The following is a 23,431-nucleotide window of genomic DNA, read 5'->3' on the forward strand; positions in this document are numbered from 1 at the left end:
AGGCTCAGGGGTCCAAGATTATCTTCTGTGTCTGTGTTAATTGGTTTCCCTTTTCTTTGTTGAAGAGGGTCTATGCAATCCTTCTGCCTAGTCCGCCATGTTGCCGGAACTCCTCTTTCATTATCTTTTATTCTATTTTCTTTTAAAAACTAGTTTTATATTTTCTTAAATTGTTGGATATAAACAAGCGAAGAGGAGGATCAAGATCAACAGCCCAAGGCTGAATCCTATGAGGCAAAGATCAGGCATGCCTCACTCCTCCAATTTTTTTTTTTTTTAAACCAGTTCTGACACCAACTGCCCCTCCTACAACAGTCTTTACTTCTCTCTTGGGTTCAATAATTTGTTCCAATGGCCACAGAGAACTCACATACCATACTTATATTTAAGTAGTTTATTAAGGAAGCAACAGGTTACATACAATTCAGGATCAGAATTCTTCAGTTCCAGTTTTCTTCAATCAGAACAGCCTCTTTTCAGCAGTGCCCATATACACTTCTCTCTCTGGCCTTCAGCCTCTCAGCCAAGTGGTTCTTTGGCCTTGCCCTGCTTAAGCAAGTGTTACAAACCTTTTTCAGCTATGGCAATGATAAGTGCTCAGAATAACCCATTCTGCCAAGCACACCTCCTGTGCGAAGGCACTCAGCTTTTGCTCCATGATCCAGGAAGCCCACCATTCTGTTTCACACCACTCTTTTAGTTCTGCTACTTCTCTTTTTCTGCCATTGCTTTTTATCATCTCTCACCGCCTCTAATGTCACAGCTATTTGTCTTCTGTATCCAGGAGGTTCAGCACTGGGATTTCAGGTTCAAAGGATGCACTCCACTCCTGGCTCTTCTTTCTTGATGGTTGGAAGATCTTCTTCCGCCTCTGAGATGGCTCATTTAAGTCTAGCAGGATGGCAAAACTGACCAACCCCCACATTATGGTTCCATACCCCTTATTTGCATGGTCCTAACCCCACATGGATGCCATGTACCCAATTTACATTATTAGCAAGCTATCCAATCCCCTTCATGGGCCAAAAGCACTTCACAGTTATACAGTCCAACCCAGTCATCTGGTGCGGGGTTACAAAGACTATTACTAAAAGGGTCATATTATGTAATTCACTGTGTCACACTGGACCTTTGGTGTTTTTAATTCTTATTTCTTCTAGTAATTATTATACTATTTGTCTTTCTCCTCAATATTCTTAATGCTTTTTTTTACCTTCTTTCAACTTCAATATTTAAACTTTGTTTCTCTTAACCATTTACTTTACCAGTATATTTTCTCTTTTATTATTAATATTATCTTAAATAGAAAAAAATTAAACCATCTTGGCAGGAAGCTCAGCTATATGTTGTTGTTGTATACTGTCGAGTCGGCCCCGACTCATAGTGACCCCTCCTTGGGTTTCCGAGGCAGTATCACTACGGAAGTAGGATTGCCCAACCTTCCTTCCGAGGAGTGGCTGGTGGGTTTGAACCTCCAGCCTTCTGGTTAGCAGTCAAGTGCTTTAGCCACTATGCTACCAGAGCTAGAAATCCAACTCCGTAACAGGGAAAAGTTGTCTCTACACAGTTGCTTCTCTAACTTACTCTCATATTTTCTCAACCCTTTAAATTATGATTTCTAAAAATTTCAATGAAGACAATTAGAGTAAAGTTCATATCCATGCAAGTACAGTTTGCTTCAAAGGGAGTAATTTTCTGGCAAGTTAGAGATATCATGATACGTCTCTCCTCTTAAAATATACTATGAATTCTTCTGAGTGTTGTATAGAGAAAATCTGATGTCCTGAGAATAACTAAGAAGTATTCATAAAAACGATAATGAATGTCAGTTATCTGGTATGTAAGTTATTACAGAACATGGAGGAATTTAAACAATTTACCAAAAATACTATTTCCCCTATATTACTTTAGTTTTGTGTATTTCACTGTACATAAATTATACTTCAATAAAATGTATTTTTTAAAAAAACACTCTATTTCCCTACTTCGATCTAACAAAAAATGCATTAAAGAGGGAGGAAAAAAAAAATCAATCGCATTCACCCTGGAATATTACTGAGACATGCCAAGTAACAGTAGCTGGGTAGCACTTTGTTTCAAATTGGCTTTTAAAGCAAATAATCTTTGAGTAATGAAAGGAAAGGTAAGCTATCAGAATATGGAATCAATATAGGCATACAAGATATCCCTGCTTCTTGCCCTTAAAAAGAAAAAATTAAAATCAACAAGTAAAAAAAAAAAACCCAGCTATAATTTTTTAAAGAAATAGAAATCTGGTGACTTTATTCTCCTTTTAAAGGCATGAGCAGAAATGTTTAATTAACCTAAACCCCATTGCTGTCAAGTCGGATCCAACTCATAGCAACCCATCCTTCGGTTTCCGAGGCAATATCGCTACAGAAGTAGATTGCCCAATCTTCCTTCTGAGGAGCAGGTGGTGGGTTTGAAACGCCGACCTTCTGGTTAGCAGTCAAGTGCCTTAGGGACTACGCCACCAGAGCTCCCTTAATTAACCTAATGACGAAAATTTCGTTCCTATCATTCTGTAACTCTCATTTTTATGGGGTTACATTTACCTTTAACCATAATTATTTTAGGGCAATATTTAACAAGTACAATGTAGATACAGAGCTGAAAAATATACATATATATAATGAAATAACAACAAAAAATACCTTAAGTGGGTCGGCTAGCTCTGATAGCTGATTAATTTTCAATTTAATTGCATCATACTTGTTTTCTGCTTCAATTTTCACACTTTTAAGAATCTCCATCTTTTCTTTTTGTTGCTCCATATTATTCTCAACCAGTTTCATTTTGCTTTTATTTTCTTGAGCTTCATCTTCCTGTTAACATTAACAGAACAGTAAGAATTAATTAAATCTTAAGTAATCAAATAGAAAAACAATAAGCAACTCTGAGAGAGAAGAAAAGATAGGCTACAGGCAAATCAGATCAAAGAAAAAAACTTTAACTCGTATGAGAAACCAAGACAATAGATGAGGCAGAAAAGGAAACTCAAAAGGTATTTTGTGAATATATAATTTCTGGTAAATAAGTCCACTAACTTATTAAGTCTTGAATATAAAAAAAAGTTAATAGTATTCTGTAAATCTATATATAACACTGAAGTGTGAAGTGTGAAATATCAAAATACAACTACAAAGAACACTATTATTTTATATACCCTTAATGGAAAATTAGGAAGTAGACTAAAACAGATACAAAATTAAAAGAATGACATTTTAGAGAAAAATTTTAAAGTATTAAAAAGTTTTTTAAAATATTATACTTGAGGTCATATTTCTTTTATTCCATCTACTCATTTTTCATTCGAAATGTATCTACTGTATGTGAATATATATATTGTGCTACAGTATATATAGGTATCATATGAACAAAAACAAATAAGACAGTCCTTATCTTTCAGAAATTCAGTTTACCAATAAAAAGAATAAAATCAGAAACAGAAAGAGGAAAATAAGGCCACCAAAGAAAAATGAAGACAAATTCTCATTACGTTAAAATTCCATCAAAGCAGGGATTTCTATCACTTTTATTTGTTGCTAATAAATATGGTGCCTGGCACAGAGTAGACAATCAATAAATATTCATTTTAACAACACTCTACAATCTATCTAATTCATTATTTACTGCAACTCAGAGCCACTGAGCTATATATCATCAATTGATGGCTAAAACAAACAAAACAACAGAAATCAACAAGTATGTACTGAATTAAAATGAATATCATTAACTTGCGGAAAAAAAGAGAACAACTATGATTAACTGGAAAATGGTATCCACATCTTTGTCTATTAAAAGCAATTAACTCTGAAAGCACCTAATGTATGCTACGCAATGTGGTTTGATGGCCAATTGAAGACAAATATTAGGCATGCAAGCAATACATACAAAATATTAAGGAATATGAAAGCTATATACCAGGTAGTTTCTTCCGAATTTATGAATGAAAATAACAATCCTAAAGATTAGCTTCAATTAAAAGGATTTTTCAAAAAGCTAAGAGTAAATGCCATTAACTTTACTAAAGGATAATTTTATCCTTTAACATTACATTTAAGTTAGAGAAAAACATCTTACCAAGGTTGCAATATCTACTGACTGGTGTTCTTCTATATTCTCAAGTTCCCTAATTTCAGAAAAACTTTTTCTTATTTTCATCTAAAAGAGAAAGATTTTTAGTACCATAAAAACAAATAAAAGACAAAAGGAAAACCTTGGAAAAGATAATATTAATCCACAATATTCTACATGCTATGTGATACAGAAAAGTTTTGTTATCAACAAAAAGGGCATATTAGTACTATTAAAAAAACCAAAGGATGTTCTGTATTAACTCATGGATCACTTTTACTGCTAATCCACCTCCATGCAAAGAAAGAAGTAATTCATTTTAGCATTTAAAATGATGACGATGCTGGGTACAGAAAATATTATTTTTGAACCACCTCAAAGTTATGAATTATGTAGAGATTAATCCAGCAGTTCTTCAAGTGCAATCCAAGTACACACTAAGGGATTTTTAAGACCTTTTAGGGGTCTGTGAGTTCAAAACAATTTTTATAAAAACACTAAGACATTATTCATCATTTTTATTCTCATTTTCTCATAGGAATATGTTGTTATTGTTGTTAGGTGGCATCAAGTCAGCCCTGATTCGTAATGACCCAATATGCAACAGAAAGAAACACTGCCCGGTCATGTGCCATCCTCGTACAGCCTGCTGTACCCTCGCCCATCTTTTCAGCCACAGTGCCAATCCAAATGAGAGTCATTCCCTTTTTCGCTGACCCTCCACTTTACCAAGCATGGTATATTTTTCTCCAGGGACTGGTCCCTTCTGACAACATGACAAAAGTAGGTGAGATGAAGTCTAGCCATTCTCACTTCCAAGGAGCATTCTAGCTGCACTCCCTTCAGGACAGATTTGTTAGTTCCTTTGGCAGTCGATGGTACTTTCAGTATTCTTCACCAACACCACATTAAAGAACATCAACTCTTCTTCAGTCTTCCTTAACCATTCAGCTTACACATGGATATGAAGTAAATGAAAATACCATGGCTTGGGATAGGTACACCTTAGCCTTCAAAGTGACATCTTGACTATTCAACATTTTAATGAGGTCTTTTGCAACAGATTTGCCCAGTGCAATATGTTGTCTGATTTCTTCACGGCTGTTTCCATGGGTGTTGACCTGTAATAATATAAAATTGACCCAAGTAATATAAAATCTTCAACAACTTAAATCATTTCTCCATTTATCATGACACTGCTTATTTGTCCATTTGTCACAATTTTCCTTTTCTTTATGTTCAGGTGTAATCCATAATGCAGACAACAGTCTTTAATTTTCATCAGTAAGTGCTTCAAGTCATCTTCACTTTTCAGCAAGCAAGGTTGTATCATCTGCATATCGCAGGTTGTTAACGGGTTTTCCTCCAATCCTGATGCCACACTATTCTTCATATAGTCAAACTTCTTGGATTATGTGCTCAGCATACAGACTGAATAAGTATGGTGAAAGGATACAACCCTGTTGCACACCCTCTCTGATTTTAAACCATGCAGTATCCTCTTGATCTGACTGAACGACAGCCTCCTGGTCTATGTACAGGTTCCTCGTGAGCACAACTGAATGTTCTGGGATTCCCATTCTTCTCAATGTTATCCATAATTTGTTATTATCTGCACAGTCCAATGCTTCTGCACAGTCGATAAAACACAAGTCAACATCTTTCTGGTATTCCATGCTTTCAGCCAAGATCTATCTCACATCAGCTATGATAGCCCTTATTCCATGTCCTCTTCTGAATCCAACTGGCATTTCTGCAAGTTCCTGATTAGTATCCTGCTGCAACTGTTTCTGAATTATCTCAGTTAAGATTTTACTTGCATGTGATATTAATGTATTGTTCAATAATTTCCACATTCTGTTGGATCGTCCTTCTTAGGAATGGGTACAAATATGGATCTTTTCCTATCAGTTGGCCAGGCAGGTGTCTTCCAAATCTCTTAACATAGCCGAGTGACTTCCTCCAGTGCAGCATCTGTTTGTTGAAACATCTCAATGGGTATTCTTTCAATACCTGGAGCTTTGTTTCTTGCCAATTCCCTCAGTGCAGCTTTGACTTCTTCCTTCAAGACCATTGATACTTGATCATATGCCACTTCCTGAAATAGCTGACCATCAACCAATTCTTTCTGGTATAGTGACTCTGTGTATTTGTTCCATCTTCTTTTGATGCTTCTTGGATCATTTAATATTTTGCTCTTAGAATTTTTCAACATTGTAACTTGAGGCTTGAATTTTTTCTTCAGTTTTTTCAACTTGAGAATGCTTAGCATATTCTTCCCTTTTGGTTCCTAACTCCAGGGCTTTGCACGTTTCATTACGATAACTGACTTTGTCTTCGTGAGCCGCTCTTTGAAATCTTCTGTTCTGCTCTTTTATCTTCTCATTTCTTCCATTTGCTTAAGCTACTCTCTCTGTTCATGAACAAGTTTTAGAGTCTCTACTGACATCCATTTTGGTCTTTTTTTCCTTTCTTGTCTTTTTAATAACCTTTTGCTTTCTACATAGATGATGTTCTTGATGTCATCCCATAACTCATCTGGTTTTCATTCACTGGTGTTCAATGTGTCAAATCTATTCTTCAGATGGTTTCTAAATTCAGTGGTGTATAATCAAGGTCATATTTTGGCTCTCATGGACTTATTTTAATTTTTTTTAGCTTCAACTTGTACTTACATAAGAGTAATTGATGGTCTTTTCCACAGACAGCTCCTGGCCTTGTTTTAGCTGAAGATAATGAGCTTCTCCTCCATCACTTCTTTCCACAGATGCTGTCGATCTGATTCTTGCATAAACCATAATATACGGGTCATGTATATAGCAGCTGTTTGTGTTGTCAAAAAAAGGTATCTACAGTGAGTAAGTTGTTGGTCTTGCAAAAATCTATCATGCAATCTCCGGTGTCATTTCTATCACCAATGCCTTGTTTTCCAACTACTGGTAACTATTCTTTGTTTCCAACTTTCTCATTCCAATCACCAGTAATAATCATACATCTTGACTGTATGTTTGATCAATTTCAGACTGCAGAAGTTGGTAAAAACTTCAATTTCCTCATCTATGGCTTTAGTAGTTGGTGCGTAAATTTGAATAGTAGTAGTATTAACTGGTCTTCCTTATAGGCATATGAATATGCCTGACAGCACTGTACTTCAGTACTTATTTTGAAACATTCTTTGTGATGATGAATATGGCATCATTCCTCTTTAATTTGTCCCTCCTCACATAGTAGATCATATGGTTTTCTGATTCAAAATAGCCAAAACCAGTCCATTTCAGCTCACTAAGGCCTAGGGTAGGAGCTCTGGTAGCATAGTGGCTAAGACACTTGCCTGCTAACCAGACGGCTGGCGGTTCAAACCCATCAGCCACTCCTCGGAAGGAAGGTTGGGCAATCCTACTTCCGTAGTGATACTGCCTCGGAAACCCAAGGAGGGGTCGCTATGAGTCGGGGCCGACTCGACGGCAAATAACAACAACAACAACAACAAGGCCTAGGATATTGATCTTTACATGTTCCATTTCATTTTTGACAACTTCCAATTTTCCTACATTCATAGTACATTGCACGCTCCGACTATTTATGCATGTTTGGAGGTGTTTCTTCCCATTTTGAGTCGTACCCCATCAGCAAATGGAAGTCCTGAAAGCTTTACTCCATTCACATCATTAAGGTCAGCTTTATTTTAAGGAGGCGGTTCTTCCCTAGTTGTACTTTGCGTGCTTTCTGACCTGAGGAGCTCATCTTCCTTCCCTATACCAGACAATGTTTCACGGCTATTCATAAAATTTTCCAGCAATGTATTAAACAATGTTTCACTGCTATTCATAAAGTTTTCACAGGCCAATTCTTGGAGAAGTAAATGGCCCCTTCCTTCTTCTGAGTCTGTCTTAGTCTGGAAGTTCTGCTGAAACCTGTCCACCATAGGTGACCCTGCTGGTATTTGAAATATCAGTGGCACAGCCTCCAGTCTCACAGCAACATGCAAGCATGCAAGCCATCACAGTATGACAAACTGAGAGATGAGTGGTGGCATAAGAACGTTGCTGTTGTTGTTGTTGTTATATGCCGTCGAGTCGGCCCCGACTCATAGCGACCCCTCCTTGGGTTTCCGAGGCAGTATCACTACGGAAGTAGGATTGCCCAACCTTCCTTCTGAGGAGTGGCTGGTGGGTTTGAACCGCCAGCCTTCTGGTTAGCAGTCAAGTGCCTTAGGCACTATGCTACCAGAGCTCCTTATATAAGTGTTTTATAACTATATTATGTATAATATTGGTATAGGCTGAATGTAGAAACTGACATAAGAATTCAGTTGAATTTAATTAAGCCACATATTAAAGAGATAAAAATATATAAAAAAAATGCCAGTAATTATTTTGTTCTGAAAGTCACTTTTCATAAAAAAAAAATACATGATCAAAATGCATTTAGCATCATTATTTAATATTTTAAATCTGTTTTAATTATTAATAATATAAATAGTGATAGATACAACCCATATAATTAAAAGCTTTATTAAGAGTGTAAAACGGCTAGAGACCATAAAGTTTTAGAATGATCACTTTAACTAAATAAACATCAAAATCTTAAAAAAAAGAAAGCTTGGGAGTATTAAGTTGAGAAAAAGAAAATGTTTTACTTATATTTTACCTTTAACTCTTTATAATGGAATTGGCATCTTTTAAGAAGTTCTTCATTGCGTTTAATATCCTTTTCAAGGGCAAACAAATGTTGCTGAAGATTTAGTATTTGGGCTTTCTTATTTTCAACATCATTCTCCAAGTGGCTTGGTAAAGAGGAAAAGATAAAAAATGTATCTACTTCTAAATATTACAAATATTTATGATCAAACAAAACAAAATTTACTAGTAGTAATTTATATGCAAAATCCTATTCTGGGAAACTAGTTCTATAACCTTACCAAGTTGCTGATAATATAAACAATGTATTACAAAGATTTCCAAAATAATCTTCTAAACTGAAGTTTTACATATTTTATTAACAAATATTTATAATATGATCTCTATGTGCTAAACATTGCACATAGATGTAGAGAGAGAATTGAGACATGATTCGCTAAAAGGAAACAAACCATACAAGTTAAATGTTAGACTATGGGCCTTAGAGCCTTTAAGCTAGGAACTGAACTTAGTCAACATGACTCTACTGGCAGCCAAAGGTGAACAGTAATATCAGGAGGATATGCACTCATTAGAATGAAAAGGACAGCATTTGCCCAAGAACAGAGCTAATAAGGCAGCTGGGGACAGGAAATAAGAATGAAGGGAAGGGGTGGGGGCAGGGAGAAATTAGGATGAATGCTGTTACAGTGTAGGGACTGCAGTAAACTTCACAAAACAGAATGTATATGGTATGCTGAATGGAAAACTAATTTGCTCTGTAAACTTTTACCCAAATCACAATTAAAAAAAAAAAAGTTAAATGTGAAAGAACATTTTACATTATGCTATATGTCCATAATATTATATAAACATATATAATATTATATAAACTGAACTGCAACATTTTCATCATCTGGACAAACTAAGGGAAAAGATGGAAAGAAATACACAAAGGCACAGGGGATTAAAACAGAATAAAAACGTCAGTCAGCTCAGTATTTATTGTTGGCAGAATGTTAAGAACATGAGGGGAGTCAGAGAGAGGAGAACAATGAAAAAAGATGAGAATAAAGATAAAGTAAGCAGATGGCAAAGCCACAATGGGCCTTCTACGCCAGCAAAGTCAACAGTGACTTTTTCCTGCCTCAATGATTCAAGCACCTGTCTTCCAAAGCTGTGTGCCTGATGAAGAGAACTTGTGTAGGTAAGAAAAACTTTTCTCCAGCCAAGCATATATGTATATCACTAAAACGCACATCTCCCCACATTCTAACATTTCTAAAATAATTTTCCAGCCTACAGTTCAATTAGCATTCTTTTTTCTCATATAGATAAAGTAGAGGATCTTAAATTGATGAAATACTTTAACTGCACTACTACTGTATTTTACACAAGTAACACGTTATATGTTTCTTTCAAACCACACAACCCCCTAGTGTAAGTTTCTCATGCGTATTATATGCATCTGCCCTTTATTTCCATGGCACATTATATGTGATATAATACTTTGCTAGATTTTTGTATGTTAAGAAAAAAGTTCAATGTTGGCTGAATGAATGAGAAATAAATGATAAAGTAGGGAAACAAAAACAGTTATGGTACTCTTGAAAGAATGGAGTCAGATGAAAAATTTAACACAGGAGTTTAGTCTTATTTCTGGATATAAATATATACTTTTAGTAACAATCAACTAGTAATTTTGCCACAGGAAATTAAAAAAACAAGTATTTATGGTAGAGGCTTTGATATTTAAAGTCTAGACCATAAATAAAAGCCAACGAAATGAGTAAAGACAACATTCTACCTTCAAACTTTTTCATAACGCATAAAGCAGAAAACACAGCACCAATTCTTCATGCTGGGACTATCAAGAGGCCAAAGCCTTTACACCCAGTTGCCTTGGGGCACCAAAATGAAAGGCAGATTGGAATTCAAAGTGAAGTAGTAGTGAGCTGCATCCAATCTGCCATCTTTCTGGAATGATGCAACTCAAAGTACCAGTTAGACAGAAGAGGAACTTGAGTCAAAATGTAAACCAGTATATCAGTACCCTCACTGAAAGAAATGAGAAGAACTAAACAGTAGGCATAGTGATGTAGCTGATTCACATTCTGAGCTAAGTGTGTTTTTGCAGACAGGTAGAAAATCATGGGGAGATGAACTACTTCAGGGAACACATTTTGAGTAGCACCATTCTAAAATATTCTCAGTCCAGAATACTGTCATCAAAGTGATGATGGAAAATGTGAATCTGGAGTTACACATTCAGCTATAAGATCTTTGAAGACAAACCGCTGAGATAGATTATTCAGTTTTTCACTGAAATAACTACGAGAGTAGGTAATACGGAAGAAACTGAACCCTGAAGGAAGCAGTAGAAGTAATATCCAAACCAAACCCAAACCCATTGCCATTAGGTCAATTCCAACTCATAGCAATCCTCACTGGGTTTCCAAGGCTATAATTCCTTACAGAAGTACATTACTTCATCTTCCTCCCACAAAGCAGCTGGTGGGTTTGAATCACCAACTCTGAGTTAGCAGTCAAATGCTTTAACACACTATGCTACCAAAACAAAAAAACAATACATTATCATCAAGTTGATTCCGACTCATAGCAACCTCTGCTGGGTTTCCAAGGCAGTGAATCATTATGGAAGTAGACTCTCCCATCTTCCTTCCGTGGAACAGCTGGTGTATTTTGTGGTGCAGTAAATTACTTTGTATGGCTTCTCTAGCCAGTCTTTGTGACTCCCACCATATTACTAGGTGAGACCATGCAAATAAGGTTATGGAACTCTAATTTGAGAATTGGTTGGTTCTACTATGCTGCTGGGCTTAAAATGAGCACTCCTGGAGGCAGAAACTGGGATCTTACTGCCATCAAGAGAGAAGAACCAGAACTGGAGTGGTGCACATCCTAGACCCAAAATCCCTGCACGGGACGGAAAGATGGCAGAGACAACCAGCTGAGGAACCAAGAGGCATGAGACACAGAGGCAGGCTTGTCAGCCCATAGAGTAAGAAAGATGAGTGCCTTTAGGCATGACGCTTACTGGTGGAGTGGGGTGCAACTAGTTGTACCTATTGGCAGAGTTAAAAAGGACTTTGTAACACTTGCCCAAGCAGGGAAAAGGCCAGGTCCACAGGTCAAGGGGACAGGGAGGCGTGCCTGAGGGCATGTTGTTGATGTTATCTGCCGTTGAGTCGGATCTGACTCATAGCGACCCCTCCTTGGGTTTCTGAGGCAGTATCACTACGGAAGTAGATTGCCCCATCTTTCTTCCGAGAAGTGGTTGGTAGGTTTGAACCACCAGTCTTCTGTTTAGCAGTCAAATGCCTTAAGCACTACACCATCAGAGCTCCCTATAATGTAACATAGTGAAGCTAAAACTTGATACCAACCTTATTTCAGAATCCAGATCTCTGGTTAGGAACTTAGGTCTTGTATTTTCAGAGGAGTAATAGCGTCCAGGAAAAACTTGATCACCATCAGCAGTAAATGCTTCTCTACAATTCTTAGGTGGCTTTTGGGACTGCATTACTGTACGAGCTACAGAGTTATTCTAAAGGAAAAGGGGAAAAATAAATTTAAAAAATTATGCCAAAGTATTTGGAATGCACACAATTTCAAAATATTACCTATGCTTATTATTTTAAGATCATGTATTTTTATTTAAACATTCAAATGAAATAACTCCATGAAGTTAAAGAATTTAAAAAACTTTCAATATCCAAAGAATAGATGCTATTAAAAAATTCTTTAGAATAACTTATTCAACAATGTTAATCTTTCCTGACAAACTGATCACTTTTATTTTTAAATTCTAGTATTGCTATTTAAATACATTTTAAAAAGTATTTTGAATACCTTTCTACATAAAAAAATATGTACTTCAGACCAGTTCATAACACATCTTACTTTTAAAAAATGACTTTCATATATGCTAGAAAAGAGATTAGTCCCCTGAATTATGTAAAGGAAGGCTGGAAATACTTAAGGCCTGTATAAAGTAAAAAGGGGATTAGGCTTAATCAAGGACAACTAACATTCTCTAGGGAAAGAACTTTACAACAGAACTTCATTATTTTGTTTGAAGTACTGTTCTTAAACATGAGAGCCAAAACCAGAAACAATTATAACATCAACTTCCAATACATGGTATTTTAGATTATCAATACTATTACTCGTTCCTTTCTACTAATGAGAAAAACAGATTTATTATGTTGTTCTGCAGACAGATTTGTTTTCAAGCTTCCTGTTGCTTCTTAGCAAAATTCTGCCAATTGATCAAATTTAATATGGTGACCTAATCAAACAAGTATATAAAAATTTAAACACAAATGTAGAATAAGTATTGATTTATCTTACAGAGCTCAAAGTTGTAAGAAAAAGAATCCATAAAATACCAAAAAAAAGTACTTCTTTTTAAAAGTAGAGTAACATATGCATCTGCAAGGTCAAATAATGATGGATTTGGCAGTCAATCAAGTAAGAATGAATATTTTATAGCACCATACATGAAAAAAAAAACATCCATTTGTGAAATTACTGTATGAAAAACAGTCAAAAGTAATAAAGTTCTGTGGGGCAGAAAAAGCATAAACCAATCAGTTCTACAAAAATTATTCCACAGATTTTTTAAGAGGTAAAATTCAATAATGAGACAAATCAACAAGTCTATGATAAAGAAAGGAGCTCTGGTAGCATAGTGCCTGAGGCACTTGACTGCCAGCCAGAAGGCTGGCAGTTCAAACCCACCATCCACTCCTCGGAAGGAAGATGGGGCAATCTACTTCTGTAGTGATACTGCCTTGGAAACCCAAGGAGGGGTTGGAAACCCAAGGAGGGGTCAGAAACCCAAGGAAGGGTGGCTATGAGTCGGGTCCGACTCGACAGCACATAACAACAACAACAACATGATAAAGAAAGAAGAAAAATTTATATAACCATCATCAGCTTTAAAAATTTAAAAATAACACATAGCAAGTATCTGGGCTTACTTTGATTAGCAGCACTGTCTCTATGCGCTTCATGTCAATTAGACTATTAGCAACAACTGCATTATCTATTTCTAATGCAGTCAGAACTGTTGGAAATTCTGGGTGATAAGCAGCTCTAGAGGACAAAAATATGTAAGGGTTAATTTACCAAATATTTATTTTATACACACTCATACGGATATATATTTTTAATGGGTGATATTGTAGATAATAGTTTATAAATAATAAGATCATGGGGGAAAATCTGACACTTAGCAAACATTACATAATGCTATGTGTCAGGTTCTGTTCAAATATTAATTCATTTGATCTTCAAAACAACCATATAAGATAAATACTGTCATTCTCTCCATTTTTTTCAGATAGGAAGCTTCAGAGAGTTTAGGTTCATAAAGCTTAAAGGTTACATGAAGGTTACAATTTAAAGCAGGCAGCTAAGCTCTAGAACCCAGACTCATAACATTATACCTCTTGCATGTTATAAAATTAACAATTTTCTTAAACCTTATACTACTATCATACATAAGAGTAAATTAATTAAAATAAACTTTAAATAGTTAAACAATTTTCCCACTGATATGAGACAAGAAAAACAACAGAAGTAAAGAGAACTCTCATTACAGAGGAAAGAAGAGAGACAAGATATTCTTATGAATTATAATATGGGGTTCCTTCACAGAACATTCAATCTTTCCAATAAAAGATTTAAACAACTGAACTGAAGAATGTACACACTAAATATACATTTCACCAAGTGAAACAAAGTACTAAAGAATGTACACACCATGAATAAAAGGTATAGGAGCAATGAATGTCTATGAAGCAATGGTGGAGACATTCTTAGTGTTTTCTTAGTCCTAGAATTCTAAAACAACTAAAATATCTGTATGTGTATGTATTTTTAATTATTCATTCAATTAGTTCAACAGGTATTTACTGAGTTCCAAGTACCATTCTAGAAGATGAACACACATTTTATCAAAGGGAGACAGATAATGAAAAAGAAAAAAGGGGAAAGTGGCATATTGTCCTTTTTTACACAAAAAAAGCCAGGTAAAGTTCACAAAGACGACACCAAGCAGACAGCTGAGGAAATGAGAAAGTCATATAGGCATTTTATATAGAGGGAACAGCAATTGAAAAGGTCCTGAAAAAGGGCTATTAGAGAAGCCAGGAGGCCAGTGAGCTGTGACGGACATTCTATGCTGCCTGGCTGGCTCTTTAACTTCATTAATGCCTTTTTCCCAAGCCTTCACTTTCTTTCTTACCTACTCCAAAACTCATGGCCAATCTGTGAACTATTCTCTCATCAGCACCCTCAATTCCCTCCCCTTCTCTTCTCCTTCTGTAATGCCCATAATCCATTCTAAAAATGGATAATGTTGTATTCATCCAACACAATCAACTTTCTCCACTCACATCTATAAAATAAACAATCATTAGTAGTGAAAAATCCTGCTACTACCATACCAAAAACCGAAAGCAAACCCACTGCTATTGAGCTGACTGACTCACAGCGACCCCCATTGGGTTTCCAAAGCTGTATAAATCTCTGCAGAAGTAGATTGCCTCATCCTCTTCCCATAGAGCAGCTCAAATCTTATGTGGACTTTGGGTCACTTCCCTCTCTCATTCTCCTTAGCAACTATTCTAAACTTTTATGTAGGATTATTTCCAAATATCCCACTTAACTTAAGCTATCAATTTCAGAACATGAACTCATCTATTTTAATTTGGCTAAATTTGCATCATTTCCCTTATCAGTGTAACTTCTGTGTCATATTATGTCTGTTTACCTGTGGTGTCTCCTACAATAGACTGTAAGTAGTTCAAGGCAGGGATTACATCTTATTCATCTATGTACCTCCAATGCCTTGAACCAGTACCTAGACTGAAATTAAAAAAGTGACTTGATGAAATCTTATAAATCAGTAGTATACATATGATTAACATTAAAAATGTTCTAATTCTAGCTGACCCTTCACATGATTAAGCAAAATCAGAAACAGAATTTATTTAAGCACAGATGCCTACCTGTGTCTTACATCATATATCTCATTTCGAAACTCAGAAACTATTATTTGCGGCCTTGAGGTCCCTGGTGCATAAAACCGTTTCATCAGTGCCTGAAGTACTCTTTCATCAGCATGATTATGACAACAATAGGCTTGAAGAAGTCCTGTTAAGCAGGATTCAATAGCTAAAGCAAGTTCAGGGTCTCGAAGGTGAATGCATGCTCCTAAATGAGAGAAAATTATACTGGGGTTCATAAACATTACAAATATTAATGTAATTACCTTATTATAATATTTCATTAATGATTTCAAATATTTTCATAAAAAGTAGCTGAAAGGATATTACAGATCTTATTTTAAGTGACTGGGAAACCTCAACATGCCCACCGGATACACTAGCCTACCAAATCCTGTGAAATCGTTTCTCTCATTTCTAAGTAAATCAACAACAGGGTAGTAAGTGTATACTACGTAGACTCTCCACGCTGTTTTGAAAATCAAGTAAAAATATTTGCAGACTTTTTATTATTTTCTCTAAAACTGATTAATAATAGGATTTTAGATTTAAAGATTAAAAAAAAAAAAAAACCTCATCTATTTAAATGGAACTTGATATATATATAAATTTATTTCACTTGAAAGATGAGAAACTACAAGAACTCTTAAATACAGCACTTCACTAACAAATCATTTCTCTACAACATCATTTTCACCTAAACAATATACAGGAGTAGAAATAAACTCCAACATCACCTGATTAAAAACTTCTTTTTAATCTCATGTATACATGGGAATACTTAAATAACCACAGATTTTACATATGGAAAAGGTTTTAGGAATCAGGTTGTCCTACCCAAATAAAAGCTGAGAAAGAAAACCCAGGTTCTTTTCAGTATATTTTGATGCCACTGACTTTTCTGATTTATCACTTATATCCAAATGAGTTCATTTATTTGTTCAATATACAAGAAAAATCAGAAAATGATTATTCAACTCTATGAGTTTTTCCTTTTTTTTTTTAAACTTTTCTTTGTTGGAAAGCTACAAAATTTGAAGTGACTTTGTTATTATTTATTAAAATATGTACAATTAAAATCCACATATAGCTAGATAGTTGGTATTAAGGTTTTAAAATTAGATTCAACAGCCTCCTTTCTAAAATAAAAACTTAATTTCTATTTATTAAATCCTTTTAAAATAACGACAAGTACCTAAAGGGCCTACAGGCTTATAGGTAAAATGTCCTCGTCTATAAGCATCATCTATTGCTTCAAGAAGAGCTGGAACATTAGGACCAAATCTTTTTAGTCGATCAGTTTTACTATCTTTCAATTCTTTCAATTGTCTCTGGTTATAGTTCAGCATATGCTTCACATCTAATTCTTCTCCCCTGAAAAAACAGCAGAAAAACAAAACAGTAATGGGATACAGTTACATAAAAAAATATTCCACCCTTCCCTGTAATACCTTGTTACCAATAAAGGGCCCAGCTTCCCTAAGAACTAAAAGCAAAAGTCTTTATTCAAAACTAACTGTGTTACAAAAGAAAAACAGAAATTATCAAAACTTGCCATGAATAAAGTGATACAATAGCAATGAATAGTGAACAGGAATTCTACTGGCCACCAGTTTAAGAAGAGCCTTGGAAAACTGATTTTTACAAGGATTCCATATTACATAGAAAAACAAAAAACTTTGTTTTCTCTCTTCATATAAAAAGTAAAACTATATGATGTTCAAGTAATTAAAAAAATCATTCTAGGAATGTTGTACTTACTTAATTCTGTTATGTTCTTCTTTGTCCTTATCTATGGCTTGCTGAAATTGTTCAATCTCTTGATTAACTGAACTTTCTTGATCCTGTAAGGACTTTATTTTCTCTTTTAACCAGATTATTTTTTTTTGTCTTTCCAACCGCTCAGGTTCCAAAGACTGATCAGTGCTATTACCAAATAATTCAAGGTAGAAAATGTTATATGAAAAATCTAATATTTAAAACATCATATAAAGCAACACAACAGAACTCTTTTAACAACAATACAGAAAATACTTCATTTCATCTACATTACTTGATTACAAAATGAGATCATAAAGAAAGCTGAAAAGTAATGATCCTACCTATTTTTTAGTTCTTCGATTCTTTTACAAAGCTGCTCATCATCTTTCTTTAATGCTTTATATTCATTTAGGGAACGGTTATATAAAACCTAACATAAAAATTAGACACACTTTAGTAAATAAGAAAATAGACCATTTGGATCCATTTTTTGCCATTTCTTCAAAAACTGAGGCTGAACATACCCAAAAATACATCTTAAAAATAAAATACATAAATAGCCATTTGAAACCATTATATATTTTTAAGTTTAAAAGCAACACAGATTTCAACCCAATTACAAAACCTGTGCTTATACAACTAGATGAACATTATTTATACTTGACATGAACTTTCTAATATTCTAGTTAAAAAAATTTCTCTCACCTCAGCTTCATTATAGGCCCTTGTTTTAGTGGTAACATCTGCTTTCAATGCCATACATTCTGGTGCACGTGCATTTGTCTCTTGACTAATCTTTTCTAATTTATCTTGAATATCTTTGTACTTTTTTTCTGCTTCATTAAGTCTGACCTTAAAGTAAAAAATAACATTGCTGGAGTATATTCTTTTTTTTCTCAGTAAACCAAAAAAAAAAAAAAGTAGTTATATATAGTTCATATCCCACTAATAAATTTAATTTTGCTTTGACCAAATAAACCCAAGACTTTAGATAAGAAACTTAAGTATGTAAAACACCAAAACAGAATTTAATTTTAACTCTACATTTATTCAACAAGTATGCTATCCTCTGGGGTAAAATATACAGTAACAGTTGTCCTACAGTAACCCAATGAAAAGTAGGTAGCCACAATTTGGCAAAGAAACAGACACATAAACTGTTAAAACAGTAAGAGAACTGCTGAAATAGGGGTTATTCATTTAAAATAATAGAAATACAAAGAAAGAACCCATAGCCGTGACAGAAAAAATCAGGAAAGCCTTCAGAAAGGTATCTGAGCTAAGACTTGAAAAATCAATGGAAGTGTATCAGGAGACAATTACAGAAAACTGTTAAGAGGCAGACTGAAGAGCATGTACAAAGGCATTAATACTTATTTTAGGAATTAAATGTACAGCTCGAGTTTAAACTGAGAAAGGAGTGGTGGGAGATGAGGAGAAAGGGTAAAGGACATTGAATTTAATAATGAATAGATTATAAGTTAAGCCTCTAGGCAATAAGGAGACAGAGTATGATCAATCTACATGTTACATTACTCTGGAAGTACATGGAAGGCAGGGTAGAAGGGCAAAATTAACTAGAGACCAAAATGGGGCATTGACAAAAGAGGTGGATTAGAAGGGACAAATATGATAACTATTTAGAGCAAAGGTCAGCAAACCTTTTTGTGAAGAGTCAAATAGCATATATTTTAGGCTTTGTGTGCTATACAGTCTCTGTTTACAATTATTCAATTCTGCCACAGTAGCATGACAATAGCCAATGACAATATATAGATGAAAATGCATGACTGTTCCAATAAAACTTTATTTAGGAAAACAGGTGGTAGATCACATTTCACCCAACTGCCAATTTCCTGATCCTTGGTTTAATGAATTTGATGACTGAATGGATACAGAAAATAAGGAGGAGAAAGGGATGGTGAAAAGGGAGAGAGTGAAACTTAGGACAACTCCCAGGATCAGGCAATTGGGGAGACAGCAATAACATGCATCAAGATAATTAGTACAATGAAAGAATAAAATCAGTGTTAGACATGCTAAGTCTAAAGTGTGTGGGACATGTAGGTAAAGATGTGAAGACACATATTTGAGTCAAGTGTTCAGGATAAAAGTCTCTATAGGAGATACAGATTTGGGAGCTGCCAATATGCAGGACATTTAGAAAACACCACACAGAATGGTAATAAAGGTTCTATCATTAAAATATCTATAATATAATCAAAAAGTCTTTTATAAAAATTGAAGGCAGGTCAGGTGTTTAAGACATGGTAGAACAGAAACAAAAATAAGATCCTATGATACTCTAGAAATTTATCATTTACTACATAGAACGTTCAAATACTTAAGTGGAACAAAGGCCTGCAAAAGTATCATCCACTCTCAATAGCTTCCTTTTGCCATCTGAGTAAAAGGTGAGCATCTACTTCACTTCTAGAGTGGGATATATCCAAGGAGGAAAATAATTGAAGGCCTTCCTTAGGACAAGCTGAGAAATGAGGCTGAGAAGAGAAAAATACTTGGAATATATTTCAGAATTTTCTCTCAGAAGTGAAAATTTGAAGTAAAGGATTTGGGAGTGGTTGGACTTCTACTTACTATCTAAAGAAAACACAAATAAAGTCGTTTCTACATGGGCTCTTAGACCTCAGGCTGAAACTAACCTTAACAAATTTATCAACTTTATCCTATATATATTCTACCTACACCAAATCATCTGACAGCAAATCGTGGTTCTGGGCCCCAAAACTCAGTTCCCTTAAAGTTCCACTAATAAGCTTTGGGCATAACATTCAGTTGTGATTCCTAACATTAATGCTATTTTAACTATTATCCTAGCACCCTTTATTCCTCAGGTCATTTTGTGTTTCTGTTCCTTAATGAGACCAAAAGTAAAAGCTTCATCTTCTAGAAACTCTGGTCAGTAACAAAGTACCACTGACCATAAATGCATGAATTTTATAAGAGTTCCACATCCCTAGCTTCAGACATGCTTATCACATCCAAATAACAGTATTCTTTTGAAGAGAGAGTTTCTACAACAGTCCTTGGGCAGGTCTGCTTCATGGGAATAACAGATTCAAATACAGAAAACTATATAGGTTCAAACTGCTACCTTTAAATGTCAAAAATAGTCTAACACAAGAATTTCATATGATTCACCCTAATAAAATAATCACACAAAGGGCAATTACTTGTTGATCTTCCATTTTCCTGTCAAGTCTAGCAGCACGCTCTTCTCCAATTTGGATATTATCTCTGATAGCATTCAATTGTTTTTCAATTTCATTGACCTAAAAAGAAATTATATAGCAAATCATTTATAAGACTAACTGTAACCAAATATATTTTATTTCTAGAAATATAAGTGAACAGGTAATTAAGTGAAAATTACCACTGCCCAAGCCATTTCATGTTTCAAATATTCCAATGTAGTCTTCATTGTACTTAAACCAGCAATATTTTGAAAACGTTCCTCTTTCTCCAAACACTGGCGCTTTAGTTCAGTAAGTCGCTTAAAAAAAATAAAAAAGGATGTATTTCTCAATAAAATGACAAGACTGGAAATAAATTTCTTCTGAAAACAATGCCTAAACAAGCACTACAAAAAGATTTAGCAGGGAATGACTCCTTTAAAGCACAAGTAAAAACAATTTCTGTTCTTTAGTTTATTTTCACTAGGTGTAAAAACTTTGTTAATTTCTGCACTGTAAAATTGACCAAGTAGTCTTGATAGGTGCTCCAGTGGCATAGTGCCTAAGACATTTGACTGGTGACCAGAAGGCTGGCAGTTCAAACCTACCAGCCACTCTTCAGAAGGAAGACTAGACAATCAATCTACTTCCGTAGAGATATCACCTTGGAAAACCAAGGAGGGGTCGCTATGAATCGGAAGCGACTCGACAACAGTGAGTTTGACTTTTTGGTTTAAAGATGATCAAAAGAATGAAAGATTCAAGACTACACAAACACATATAAATCTCAAAATTCAAGTTTCCCATTTTCTCTCTTGCTTTCATATCTGATACACCAACTGGTCTGATCTTCTGACAAAGTATACCCAGTATCCTATCCAATTCACTTTCCCATTCTCCAGGATTATATCAATCTATCATCTCAGTGTTCAAACCCCTTACCCCCTGCCAGACTCTTCCCTCAGTCATTCTCTCTGCCTCCTGCTTCAGAGACTTTGCATGCCATCAAACAGAAACTCCCTCCAACTTCTAATATTATCTATGAATCTATGGTACTCATCTCTTTTTCTTGCTATGACAGAAAAAGTAGCCAGGTTACAAATTTGAATTTACCTTACCTTTACTTGTATTCTGTACCCTACCACCATTTGTCAGTTGGTCTAAATTCATTGATCTTCCCATCCCATCTTTTAACTTTTCCCTCATCATTGACTGCCTTCCACTATCTTATTTGAATCTTTACATGATTATCTTTCCCACTTACAAACAAAACCACCACAAACCATCCCCTGCCACCACTTCCTCTTGTAAAATTCTTCTTTCTTTTCAGCCAAGTTTCTTGAAAATTATCTCTATCTTCTCTACTTCCTCACACTTTGCAGCCTCACACATCTATCTGGGTTTTGCTTTCACACCACTACAGAAAACAGTCTTGCCATACAGTCATCTTTGAAGATTAAGTCACTAAATTCAATGAGTACTTGTCAGTTCTTGTGATGTCTGACCTTTCAGTAGTTCTGACTGTTGTAACCACTTCCTTGTCCAATTCCTTCTTGCTTTGGCTTCCATGAGTGTTTTTTTATTTTTATTGTGATTTGGGTGAAAGTTTACAAAGTCATTTTGCATACAGCAGTTCATACACATTTGTCTCATGACATTGACTGCAATTTCCTACAATGTAACAGCTCTCTTCCCATTTCCTCCCCATAGTTTCCACTTCCCTGTGTCCTTCCTTCCCATGCACTCCTGCCTCCCAAGCCATCTCCCTGTGCTTACACTGCCCTTCTGTTCTCCCTTGATTAATCTTTCCAAGGGATATATCTACCTGACGTAAATCTTCAGCCCATATGCCTGTCTTTTATTTGGCTGGAAGCCACAGGAGTAAGTTCAATTTCAGACCTGAAGGGGCCATAGTCTCAGGGGTTTCACCAGGCTGTATCAGACCAGCGAACCTGGTCTTTGTTTTTTTAATGATTTTTTGAGTTTTGTTCCACTTAGTTTTCCCACTCTATACAGATCCCCCTCCAAGTGGTTGACAGTGGTAGCCAGGCACCATCACGTTCCTCTGGTCTCATTCTATGAGCATTCTTATGGTTCAGGTCTGGGTCACTTTCCGTCTCCTCCTAGGTGATATCAGTCATCCCCACAGCTTACATATCAACAATACATTGAAGACTTCCAACTTTTTATTAATAAACTCATCCTTGTTTTCTGAGTTTTCACATAATGAATCACACATCTACAGACTTAATTTTAGAATTCACATTCCTCAAAAACTGTAAAAAGATCAATGTAGCATGTGATAAATTTGACTAGAGTTAATATAAAGCTAGGTCAAGAAGTTGCTGAAAACTCAAATAGCTATAAGATACTTTCCTGTCCTCCATGAATTTATTGTCTAATAGAGGAAGTAAGATGTGGACAACCATTAGTAAAAACAAAATAGTAAAGATTAATAAACACTCTCAAGAGAAAAAAAAAATTACTAGTCTATATACATGAAATAAATACTACATATGCATAAACTAATAAATGTATTTATATGTACATATGTACAACTTTATAATTTAACTAAGTACCATAAGAATTTGGTTAATCCCAAAGATTTACATTAAGTATTTACAAACCTCTTCTCCTTGATTTATCTGCTCCTTTGTTCTGTCTTTTGTTTCCATAATATATGAGTAATCTTCCTTCATCTGTTCAAGTTGGGTTGCTTTCA

At 35.1% G+C, this 23,431-nt stretch overlaps 1 protein-coding gene across 1 annotated transcript in view; it reads right to left on the reverse strand.

Annotated features, from left to right (window-relative positions):
- Positions 1-23,431, reverse strand: part of SMC6 (structural maintenance of chromosomes 6) — a 113,308-nt gene that overhangs the window by 61,618 nt on the left and 28,259 nt on the right. Inside the window, exons 7-19 of the mRNA XM_007947490.1 lie at positions 23,337-23,425; positions 20,910-21,029; positions 20,710-20,808; positions 18,221-18,367; positions 17,857-17,945; positions 17,516-17,680; positions 16,950-17,128; positions 15,758-15,962; positions 13,724-13,838; positions 12,125-12,285; positions 8,749-8,884; positions 4,105-4,185; positions 2,676-2,846 (exon numbers count right to left, since the gene is read on the reverse strand). Coding sequence (XP_007945681.1) covers positions 2,676-2,846; positions 4,105-4,185; positions 8,749-8,884; positions 12,125-12,285; positions 13,724-13,838; positions 15,758-15,962; positions 16,950-17,128; positions 17,516-17,680; positions 17,857-17,945; positions 18,221-18,367; positions 20,710-20,808; positions 20,910-21,029; positions 23,337-23,425 — 1,757 coding nt within the window. The remainder of the gene's footprint in view (positions 1-2,675; positions 2,847-4,104; positions 4,186-8,748; positions 8,885-12,124; positions 12,286-13,723; positions 13,839-15,757; positions 15,963-16,949; positions 17,129-17,515; positions 17,681-17,856; positions 17,946-18,220; positions 18,368-20,709; positions 20,809-20,909; positions 21,030-23,336; positions 23,426-23,431) is intronic.

This window comes from Orycteropus afer, unplaced genomic scaffold (genome assembly GCF_000298275.1).
Source record: "Orycteropus afer afer isolate SDZICR_OR568_19922 unplaced genomic scaffold, OryAfe1.0 scaffold00187, whole genome shotgun sequence".
In the NCBI taxonomy this organism is placed as follows: Eukaryota; Metazoa; Chordata; class Mammalia; order Tubulidentata; family Orycteropodidae; genus Orycteropus; species Orycteropus afer.